The 12,021-nt window shown below is 43.4% G+C and overlaps 1 protein-coding gene across 3 annotated transcripts in view; it reads right to left on the minus strand.

Annotated features, from left to right (window-relative positions):
* Positions 1-11,680, minus strand: part of EHMT2 (euchromatic histone lysine methyltransferase 2) — a 49,012-nt gene extending 37,332 nt beyond the window's left edge. The window contains exons 1-7 of one of the 3 annotated variants that reach the window (XM_070936617.1): positions 11,421-11,680; positions 10,702-10,765; positions 10,327-10,566; positions 9,080-9,408; positions 6,281-6,353; positions 5,967-6,067; positions 3,778-3,921 (exon numbers count right to left, since the gene is read on the minus strand). In XM_070936617.1, coding sequence (XP_070792718.1) covers positions 3,778-3,921; positions 5,967-6,067; positions 6,281-6,353; positions 9,080-9,408; positions 10,327-10,566; positions 10,702-10,765; positions 11,421-11,504 — 1,035 coding nt within the window. In that variant the 5' untranslated portion in view covers positions 11,505-11,680. Of the gene's footprint in view, positions 1-3,777; positions 3,922-5,966; positions 6,068-6,280; positions 6,354-9,079; positions 9,409-10,326; positions 10,567-10,701; positions 10,766-11,420 lie in introns of those variants that run through there. The other 2 variants (XM_070936616.1, XM_070936615.1) reach the window with 2 other exon arrangements.
* Between the last annotated feature and the right edge of the window lie 341 nt (positions 11,681-12,021).

The raw sequence follows: 12,021 nt of genomic DNA on the forward strand, positions 1-12,021 counted from the left end.
CACCCATGCCCCAACTGGTGGTCGGGCCTCCAGTGCGCATGCTTGCAATTCAGGGAACCCAGCTAGTCTTTGGAGCTCTCCTGTACATGAGAGCGCATTTGCGCACAGGTGCGACAGTACTCTTGTGCAGCATGTACATGAATAGATAGCATTCGTGCATGTGCATTGCGCACGCGATAACCGCCTGCATGTACAGATGATGTGATTGCGTGCGCAGCACAAGGGAGAGCCGCACGAAACCTGTGTGCATGCGCAGATGATGCAATTGTGCACGCAGTGCACAGGGGGAAGCCGTGCGCAAGCCCCGGGCATGCGCAAATGGTGTGGTTGTGCACACAGTGCACGGGAGGGGGCCGTGAAAGCCGTGTGCATGCGCAGATGGTGTGGTTGCGCACACAGTGCACGGGGAGGAGCCGTGCGTTAGTGCGGATAGCACGCAAGTGCCCAAAGCGCGAACCTGTTTGGCATTTGGTGAGTAAAAGGTTTGCCACCACTGTTCTAAGATTTGCACTGTTTCTTTCCAAAATAATATTTGAGTCCTCCTGATTGCAGCTTCAACAGAGAGGCATGTGGGGAAAAAATTGAAATTTTTATAGTCAAAGGGCACTAAATTAAATTTGCAAGGGATCTGTTTCCAGTTCGCAAGTGTATCCCCTCCCTGTTCCCTACGTGAGGCAAAATAAAATATTCAAAATAAGAAATCGTATAAGTGTCACTTGGCATAATTTACACTGAAATGATCTTTCAGACTACTCAGTCTGATTTGACTACGGCACAGATATCTAATCTTTGGAAAAAAATTTCCTAGGTCTACTTACAATTTTTCACAAGAAACATGGGTTCCAAAATATGTCCAGGTTGGAATTTAAAACTTTTAAAACATTTTTTAAAATTTTAAAATTTTAAACTTGTCGTATGAATTTGGGGTGTTTTAAATTTTGTTTTCCGGGCCAATTATTTAATTCTATTTTAATGGTTTTTTAACATTTATATTATATGTATTTTATTCGGCTGTTCACCGCCCTGAGTCCTTTGGGAGTAGGGCAGTATACAAATTCAATAAATAAATAAATAAATAAATAAATAAATAAATAAATAAATAAATAAATAAATAAATAAATAAAAATAATAATAATAAAAGAGGCCCCATATAGCTCTGTAAGGGAGTATTTTATTTTATTTTATTTTATTTTATTTTATTATTTTATTATATTATGATATAATAAATATAATATCATATCATAAATATAATATAATATAATATAATATAATATAATATAATATAATATAATATAATATAATATAATATAATATAATATAATATAATATAATATAATATAATATAATATAATATATATTTTATTTCTCTATAAGGTATACCGTAGGTTATTAATGATGACAAATGGGGCTGGAATTGCCATTGCTAAACATCGTCATAAAGTGTGACATCATCTGGCTGCTATCGTTAAACAAATCATGACAGCATGGACACTGTGTTAGCCAGACTCTCAGGGCCAGTCCTCAACTTCAGTGTTTCATAAGTTTGAATGGTCACTGAATGAGTGATCACTAAGCAATGACCACTTATAATAGGAACTGTGGTCAGGATGAAGTATTGCAGGCTAATTCTGCCGACTGTCAGCAGTTTAATCTTCACTAGCTCAAAGTGAACCACTTAGAGGGCTGTAAAGCACTGTGAAGAGGTATGTAAGTCTAAGTCAGGGGTGTCAAACTCAAGGCCCGGGGACCAGATTTTGCCCGCCGAGTGCTTAGATTTGGCCCCCCTGGAAACAGCGACGGACTGGCCCGCAGTGCCTCTACCAGCGAAAACGGAGCTGGGGTGAACTGCATGCGGCCCTCCTGAGCTCCGTTTTTGCTGGCAGAGGGATGCAGGAGGCTGTCGCAGCCGAAAATGGAGCTTGGGAGCCCATTTTCTCTGGCCACACCCTCTCTGGCCCCCGAGGTCAAACACAACCTGAGGCAGCCCTCAATGAAATCAAGTTTGATACCCCTGGTCTAAGTCTGTTGCTATTACTACAGTTTGATCTATCACTTCAGGTGTTGGATTAGAAATTGGGAGACAGTGAGTCCTTGTAGTCCCTGATGCACAAAAGCTAGCTGGGTGGTTTGGGGCCAGAGTCTTCCTCCCAAGCCAACAACTTCACAGAGTTGTTGTTGTGGGGAAAATAGGAGGTGGATGGACCAATTGGAATGGCATGAAAAGCAGCATATAAATCTCATAATAATAAATATTAGAGTCCAACCAGTGACGATATTTGCAACATCATCAAACATCCACATCTGCCTATCTTTCCCTTGGGAAGGACTCGATAGGGGGACAAAAGTACCGAATCCAGTCTGAACTGGAGCCAGGCTTCGTGAAAAGCCACAAGATAAAGGAAGGCTCCTCTTGAGAGGAAGCATGAGTTATCCCCTTGAAGTTATGAGTGATGCCCTTGAAGTGTTGTCCCAGTGCCTGGAGGCCGTGCGGGCCTGGATGGGGAGAAACAGGCTCCAACTCAACCCCTCCAAGACCGAGTGGCTGTGGCTTCCGGCGTCCCGATATAGCCAGCTGACGCCATCGCTGACTATTGGGGGTGAATCACTCGCCCCCACGGAGAGGGCTCGCAACTTGGGCGTCCTCCTGGACGCACGGCTGTCCTTGGAAGATCATTTGACGGCCGTGGCCAGGGGGGCTTTTTATCAGGTTCGCCTGATACGCCAGTTGCGTCCCTTTCTAGATCGGGACTCCCTACGCACAGTCACTCAGGCACTCGTCACCTCCCGCCTGGACTACTGCAACGCTCTCTACATGGGGCTCCCCCTGGGGTGCACCCGGAGGCTCCAGCTGGTCCAGAACGCGGCCGCGCGGGGGATCATGGGGGCGACGAGGCGCTCCCACGTGACACCTCTCCTGCGCGAGCTGCACTGGCTCCCGGTGGTCTTCCGGGTGCGCTTCAAGGTGTTGGTGACCACCTTTAAAGCGCTCCATGGCTTAGGGCCGGGGTACTTACGAGACCGCCTTCTGCCACCAATAGCCTCCCACCGGCCAGTACGCTCACACAGAGTGGGCCTCCTCAGGGTGCCGTCCGCCAGGCAATGTCGGCTGGCGACCCCCAGGGGGAGAGCCTTCTCTGTGGTGGCGCCTACCCTCTGGAACACCCTCCCCCCAGGATTACGCATAATAACAGACCTCCGGATTTTTCGTCGGGCCCTAAAAACCTATTTATTCCAACAAGCTGGGCTGGCTTGACCAAATTTTTTAATTTTTAAATTGATTTTAAATTGGAAATGGTTTTAATTCGGCCAAAACATTTAATTATTTTAAATAGTTTTTTAGATTCACCATGTTTGTATATATGTCTTGTTTTTACCTTGGCTGTGCACCGCCCTGAGTCCTATTTTGGAGAAGGGCGGTATAAAAATTTAATTAAATAAATAAATAAATAAATAAATCCCAATGGGCAAAGGGAACCATTTTAATTCTCCACAATACCTTTAACACAACAGCATTCTGGGAAATTTAAAGGGCACCTCAAAAATCCAAGAGAAGCCTCAGCACCCTGGGCTGGGTTACAACAGCAGAATCTTGGCAGTTGCGCAAAGGGGTTAATTTTTTTTAATAAATTGCACCCTCCGGCACTCCTTGAACGAGTCTTGAGGGATTAATAAAGTGTTTTTGAACTTTGGCAAGTTGAAGTCCACACATCTTCAACTGGCCAAGGTTGAGAAACACTGGCTAAATGACTCAGACGTTCACCATCTTATTCTTCACACCTTGCTGTCTGAATCCATGTGGCCGTCCACAGAGTAGCTGTCGTAGAAGAGGCTGAAGTCATCCCCCACTTCAGTCTCCCATTCTTGGCCTCCATCGTCCTGCGAAGCTGTAGCGGGAGCCGTCATCTCCTCTGTCACCGTGATCTAAGGAAAAAGATGGGCTTTCATTAAAAACCGATTAAGGCTTTGTCAGCACTGAAGTCTCAAAATGGCCTCAATCAGGCCAGCTTCAGCATTGATGTTTGCTATGGGTGTTACTTGGAACCCTGACAGCATTCGTTTGATGTGAGATGTGGAGTTGCTAAAGGCTACAGTTGGGTTACTTAGGAAGGAGGAGATGCTTTCTGCTTTTCTACCGTAGGAGTCACTTCTCAAAGGCTGGCATCAAAGTCATTCAAAATAAAGACATGCGGGTCAGGGGTGAAATGCTCCCGGTTCAGACCGGATCGCCTGATCCGGTAGCGATGGAGGCGGGTGGTTCGGAGAATCGGTAGCAAAAATCCCTGCCCCCACCCCCCATGCCCAGCTGAGCCGCACAATCATCAGAGGCTTTTTTTTAACTTTTAAAAGCATTTTTTCTACAACCTCTTCGGCCGAAAAAATGCTTTTAAAAGTAAAAAGAAAAAGCCTCTGGTGATCGCGCGGCTCAGCTGGGATCATCAAAGGCTTTTAAAAGAAAAAAACCCTTTTTTTCTTTTAAATGCCTCTGAAGATCCCAGCTGAGTTGCCTGATCGTCAAGAGGCATTTAAAAGAAAAAAAGTCTCTGCCGATCAGGCAACTCAGCTGGGATCGTCAGAGCCTTTTGAAAGCATTTTTTTACAACCTCTTCGCCGAAGAGGTTGTAGAAAAAATGGTTTTAAAAGTAAAAAAAAGAAAAGTTGGCCACGCCCACCCAGTCACATTGCCCCCCACCAAGCCACGCCCACAGAACCGGTAGTAACAAATTTTAGATTTCACCACTGATGCGGGTCTTTTTTACCCTTTAGCACAACTTCAAAAATGTTTCTCAAACTCAAATTTTACTTTTAAGATGGGTGGATTTCAACTCCCAGAATTGAAGTTGGGTGGACTTCAACTTTAAGAAGGGTGGACTTGAATTCCCAGAATTCCCCTGCCAAGAATCCAATACTGTTCCACAGGACAGGACATTTATTTTAAATTTTCAACCGTTTACAAACAAAATAAGCCAAACTAGCTACATACAGATAGTCCTTGACATACCTCAACTGAACCCAAAATTTCTATTGCTAAACGAGAAAGTGAGTTTTGCCCCATTTTACAACCTTTCTTGCCACCTTTGTTAAGTGAATCACTGCAGTTGGTAAGTGAGTAACACGGTGGTTAAGGGATTCTGGCTTCCCCATGGACTTTGCTTGTCATGGCCCCAAAATGTGATCACATGACCTCAGGACACTGTAACCGTCATAAATATGAGTCAGCTGCTAAGTGATGGAATTTTGATCACGTGACCATGAGGATGCTGCAAAGGTCTTAAGTGTAAAAAATGTTCATAAGTCACTTTTTTCAGTGCCGTTGCAACTTTGAACGGTCTCTTAAATAAACCGTTGCAACTTCAAGGACTACCTGTATTATCAGCAGGACTCACTTTCCCAGTTACTATCAGGGACTTCCTTAGACAATTTTAACACCCGGATCTGCTGATACTTTTCCTGCATTTTCTCTGGGATGCATCTGTGCATCACCTTAAAAGCTTTTCTCTCTTCTTTCCTGGTGCTTCTGCTCCTTACTCAATGAAGTCACAGCTTGAAACTCATCATCACTCATGCACATAAGTTTGTTTAATCAAACAGGTGGCCCTTAAACTCAACCCCCAGTCTTTAAGACAGGGGTCGGCAACCTAAAACACTCCAAGAGCCACAATGGTCCTAACCAGAAGCCCCCATTCAATTCTGGAGCCAACCGGAAGTCCCCACCATAGAGTCTCCTCCTAGCGCAGTGTCCTTCTTCCTCTGCCAATTGGAAGTCTGGTTCCCACACCATAGAGTCTCCTCCTGCAGGGCGTCCTTTTTCCTCTCCCTGTCCTAATCAAAAGCCCTATCAATTGTGGAGCCGACTGGCGACAGGGAGCCGCAGCAGGGGGATGAAAGAGCCACATGTGGCTCCAGAGCCACGGGTTGCTGACCCCTGCTTAGGAGAACCATTAAGCCTTTCAAAGGAGGAGATGCACCTCTGTGGTAGCCCTGGGACTTGAGCGCTGAAGCGAGAGGGGGATCCTTTTGTGCAAGGCATCTGCCATGTAATCGTATTTCCTGTGCTTTGCGGGTTCTTCTTTAGAAAGAGAAGGAAAAAGAGTAAAATTAGAATCCAGTAAACTTAACAACCCCTTCCCTCTCTCCCTCCCCCAGTGATGGGACTACAACTCCCTGAATCACCAGCAGGCGTAGAAGATTAGGTTGAGTAATCTGCTCTAGCCAATGCCTTTAGTCCCAAATATATTCCTATACCAGCCCAGTCACTCTTTTAAATCTATGGCCTCGGTACCTGGTTCTAAAATGCTTCTCAAGTCGTCTGAGACACGGAAATGCAACATCTCCGAGACCCTCTTTTCAGGCACCTTGGGGGAAGGAGAAAAGGAAGGTCGATCATCCATACAGTCAGGATTTCATTTTATTTTAGATACAGCCCTATCAATTGTCTATGGAGTTCTCAGTCATTCAGGTCATGGTTTATTTATTTATTTATTTTATTGAATTTCTATACTGCCCTTCTCCCGAAGGACTCAGGGTGGTGTACATCCAAAAATAAAACCATGACAATATAAAAATTAAAAGCAATTTAAAACAATTAAATAAATTGGCCAAAAAACTCTAATAAAACAACCCATTAAAATAGTAAAATGTTATTATTATTTAGGCCAGCCCTGCTTGTTGGAATAATAATGTTTTTAGGGCACGACGAATGGCTTTCCCAAAGGTGCTTTTTTCAAGAGACAATTGGACTTTCTGGTTTTTCTTTGAAGACGTTTCTCTTCTCATCCAAGAAGCTTCTTCAGCTCTGAGTGGATGGTGAGGAATGGAAGGATTTATACTCCTTGCAGACAGCTGGTCATTTAGGGGTGGGGAATTGTGGTGGGTGGGAGTGGGTTTGGGAATTGTTATATTGTTGGACCTGGTCTTTGGGTGTTAAGTGAATTTCGTTGTATGGGTATACTGTGTATATACGTACAATGACAATAAAGTTATTATTATTTGCATGAATGCAAATGACCAGCTGTCTGCAAGGAGTATAAATCCTTCCATTCCCCACCATCCATGAATGAAAAATGACCAGCTGTCTGCAAGGAGTATAAATCCACCCATTCCTCACCATCCACTCAGAGCTGAAGAAGCTTCTTGGATGAGAAGAGAAACGTCTTCAAAGAAAAACCAGAAAGTCCAGTTGCCTCTTGAAAAAAGCACCTTTGGGAGAGCCCTATCAATTGATATTAGCAGAAATCTCACGTGATGCAGTAACAGAAAAATGTTGATCATGCAAGCCCAAATATTTTGCAGAATGGAATTTTGCAACTGTTTAGAAAAAACTATTCAAAATTCCTGTTTGGGTCTATATCAGTGTTTCTCAACCTTGGCCACTTTAAGAGAAGAGAAGACTTCAATTCCCAGAATTCCCCAGCCAGCTTGCCAGCTTCTCCACTCCCAGACAGATAGTACCAACCAGATATGTTCAACTATCGTGCCCATTACTCTAGGATGGCCATTTAGGGTAATGGAAATCACAGATAAATCTTCCCAGCTGGAAGATACCACGTGAAAAGATTCCAAACCAGATGCTCTATTTTCCTCCAAAGAATTAAATCATTCTTGAGCATCAAAAGCAATTTGTAATTTTGTTGGTTATAAAGAAAAGAAATCCAATATTCACTGAGGAAATACTATTAGGTATTTGAGTTTAGAGAAGGGTTAGGATAAAGAAATGGAGAAAGGTGTCTGATATGCAGCCATGTCATAATCAAGCTGCATGGACAGATAGGGAACCTCCCAGACAGCTTTTGATCAGATATACATTAACGTTAAGTTGCGCTACTAGTTCTCCCAGTTGTGCCATCAGTTGCTTGGAAGAAGCAACAAGTTTGTAAGTTCCCTATTTGGGGAAACATACATGCCATTTTTGTCTTGCGAGAAGTACTGTGATCGCTTCAAGAGCGTAAACCACCAAATTGTCTAGACAAAAGAAACATTTACACACTGAAAAGCATTTTTTGGTGATTTGGGAGAATAACCAGCTTGGTATAACAATTAAGGTGCTGGCCTAGAAACCAGGAGACTGAAGAGTTCTAGTTTCACCCTTAGGCATGAAAACCAGCTGGATGATTTTGGGCCAGAAACTCTCTTTTAGCCCAACTCAACCCCCAGGGTTGTTGTTGTTGTGGGGAAAAAGAGGAGATGGAATGGGTATTAGATATGATTAAGGTGCTGGCCTAGAAACCAGGAGACTGTGAGTTCTAGTTCCACCTTAGGAATGAAAGCCAGTTGGGTGCTTTTGGGCCAGAAATTCTCTTTCAGCCCAACTCAACCCCTAGGATTGTTGTTGTGGGGAAAAAGAGGAGATGGAAGGAATATTAGATATGATCACCAGCTTGAATTACTTATAAAATAATAAAGGCAGGATAAAAGTCTAATGAATGAATAAGAATCCATGGTGTTCAGCTGCTCAAGTTAATCATAAGATGCATAATCATTATACAGCCTAATGACAAAGTGGGATTATTTGTATGTTAATTGGTTTTGCAATTTTAGTGATATGAAAGAGTTGTTCTTCATTATGTAAAGATTGGTCATGGTTGGTCAAGTTTCACACTGATATAGGAATTTCTCTGGACCCAGTGGTTTAATCAATGCCTTACTGAAATAATATATTGCTGCAACTTATCCTTATCACCATCAACAAAGACAACCCAATCTCCAAGTACATCTCTCTCTGTAGCCAAAACATCATTGTACATCAATGTTTCTCAACTGTGGCAACTATAAAGATGTGCGGACTTCAAATCCCAGAATTCCTCAGTCAGCTGGCTGAGGAATTCTGGGAGCTGAAGTCCACCCATCTTAAAACTGCCAAAGTTGAAAAACATTGATGTACAATGCTGTTTTGGCTCCAGAGAGATATGTGCGGACTTCAAATCCCAGAATTCCTCAGTCACCAAACTGGCTGAGGAATTCTGGGAGTTGAAGTCCATTCATCTTAAAGCCGCCAACTTTGAGGAACATCGGAATACACATAATCAACCAACAGATCTTCTGAATCACCTCCCCTGGGCAGAAACTACATTTGCAAGCCTACCTGTACACTGCTGGGCTTTGACATTGTTTTCCGAGCCCGGTGAACCTTGGGCTTGACTTCCTCAGTGGTTGATGCTGAAGGCTGATCAGCAGGAGAGGCCACTGCTGGAGCAGGAGCTGAATCTGGGGCTGGGGCTGGAGCTGGAGCTGAGACTGGGGCTTCTGTGGTGGGAGACCCAGAATCACCTGGAAGACGTGATCCAGTTAGTAAGCGCATAGCCAGACTCTGTATAGAAGTTGGGGACTTGCTGGTCCCGGTAAGGGACATCTTGGCTCGGCTGGGCCCAGCTGTTTTGCTGGGGGATGATGGGAAAGTCTTGGCGGCATGACCTGAAGAGAAGAGGATGAGATGTTAGGACACCCAGTCTAGATTACATGAATGCAGCTGAGATGGAGATACAGAAAAGCCATAGGACAGTTCCACACAAAATAGCAATAGCAATAACACTTAGACTTATATACCTCTTTACAGTGCTTTACAGCCCTCTCTAAGCAGTTTACAGAGTCAGCATATTGCCCCCAACAATCTGGGTCCCCATTTTACCCACCTCGGAAGGATGGAAGGCTGAGTCAACCTTGAGCCTGGTGAGATTTGAACTGCCAAATTGCAGGCAGCCAGCAGTCAGCAGAAGTAGCCTGCAGTACTGCACTCTAACCACTGCGCCACCGTGGCTCATAAATGCCTCTCTTGTTGCAGTTCGTGAACCAGTAAAATCAGTCTTCTTCAACAAGCCTTCAGCTCTATAGAGGATTTGAGCACAGATGTCCATCACGGAGATTTCCAATTGGATTGACTACATTGGGGATTTCCCCTAACTATCTTTATTTCTTGTGTTATTGTGCTCTCCCCTCCATAGTCCTCCCTGGCTGGCTCAGGCCACAAATAATATTAAATATGTATAAATAAAAGCTATCTATAAACATGAAGCTGAGAACAGACTTATATCTGGATCCCCCTGGTCCAACACAACCTCTTAACATATGATACCGAATTTTCAGGGGAGCTTCTAAATTAGACGGCAGCCGTTGCAATACCAGTCAAAGAAGAGAGATTCAAAACAGCACATCACCCAACAGAAGCCACTCAACCTCAGGCTTACAGGTCTCCTCACAATAATGTCTAATAAAATCATATGGAGAATTCTTGTTTTTTTCTACAAAGAAAAATCACCTTACTGACATGCTCCTCCATCACCAATCCCAAATTTGATTAATAAATAAATAAATAAAATCCCCTTCCCAACTCACCAGGTAAGCCTTTGTTCCCTGGGGTGGGACTAGAGTTTGAGCTGGCCAAGGGGCCTTCTGATTCTGGAGACAAACATCCTCCTTCTTTTCCGCTCCCAGTCGCTTGCGTCCAGACTCCATCATCCCCATTTCGGTTGGAGACCAGGAGGCCGTCCCCTACTCCTCCCAATGTGCTTTTGGCCTTCCGAGGAGACAAGGCTCCCGATGAGACCTCCAAGTCCTCTTTGGAGGGTTCAGGATCTTGAGGAAGACATAGACACAAGGCTCTTAGGGCCCAAGAAAGTTCTGGAGTCAACGGGGTTCAAAAATCAGAGCTGCAGAGGAAAGCAGCACCTTCTTCCCCAACTTCTAATCTCGGACTTCCATAAAACTTACCTATTTCACCTGCTTCAACTTCCCCCAGAGTGGATGCCCCCTCTAATCCCCGATGGGTGTCATCCTGAGGGGGAAAAAGAAACAGCAATTCAAAACTCAAGTTAAGATTAATTTGCGAATGTTTATCTGGACTTACATGACATACTAATCGTGGTTTATTTCACCAGGGTTCATTACAGAGGAGATACAGTAACTGTCAGCCAATACCAATGACTTCTCCAGATCACCCAAGTTGATGGGGTCGATATATTAGATGTATTTTTACGGTTCTGAAATGGGTTGAAGGAGAACGTATATTTTATTTCAAAACATGCTTTTATCTTTAAAATGCTAATTTATACGTATACGCATATTATTTATATTTTGCTCCCAATCACAAGCATGCAATCTGCTCTTGTGGGAAGACATGGTGATGCATGAATTATAATCAGACTTCCGTCTCAGCTATTTAATCATCCCCCAATAATCAATCAACCTCCATTCAACATTTCCTAATATATTACAGGCATAAGCCACAAAGCTCACTAACCTATGGTGTCCTTGGTTGGTCATGGTTTAGTATGTAATAGGAACAACCACCACTGTGTTTAGCTTATAAGATTGTGCACAATCCCAAACTGTGGCATATTTTAAAAAACATGATTAAATTGTAGGTTAGCATGCAAACACCAACTTTCTCAAAGCGTGCTACTACTAAAAACAAGCCTTCAGATACAAACCCCTTCTTCCTCAGCAGGAATCACCTCAAGTTTGGGTTTCTTCTCTCCAACCTGAGCAAATAGATTAGAATTCTTCTGACCCATTTCCCATTTCCCCCCACCAGAGGAATGATTCAAGCCGTCTTCCCTCCAGCCAATTTAAAAGTATAATTTATTGTCAATTACCTAAACCCTGTTCACCTGTCCTATCAACCCAATCCCTACAACAATACAAGATGGCTTCATTTAGGCCCTTCCCATCTCGCCCTATTGATTTTTAAGTCAAAAGATCCACCACAGCCCTTTTGTTGCTTCTAAATAGTGATGATAGTAAGGATTCTCCTAACTCTCTTTAAATCCTTGATTTAAAAGCATTTGTTACAACAGCAGGAAAAAAAGTAGCTTATTTTTTTTTTTTAAAAATTTAAATTTATTTTTATATGCCGCCCTTCTCCGGAGACTCAGGGCGGCTTACAATGCGTTAAGCAATAGCCTTCATACTTTTGTATATTTTATACAAAGTCAGCTTATTGCCCCCACAAACCGGGTCCTTATGATTGGTTCTTGCAGTTATAACTTTTGCAATGTCCCCACTCTTACATGATAAAAAAAAAAATCAGGT

The sequence above is a fragment of the Pituophis catenifer genome, unplaced genomic scaffold, assembly GCF_029215685.1.
Source record: "Pituophis catenifer annectens isolate HBS135680 unplaced genomic scaffold, rPitCat1.0.hap2 SCAF_2, whole genome shotgun sequence".
Lineage (NCBI taxonomy): Eukaryota > Metazoa > Chordata > Lepidosauria > Squamata > Colubridae > Pituophis > Pituophis catenifer.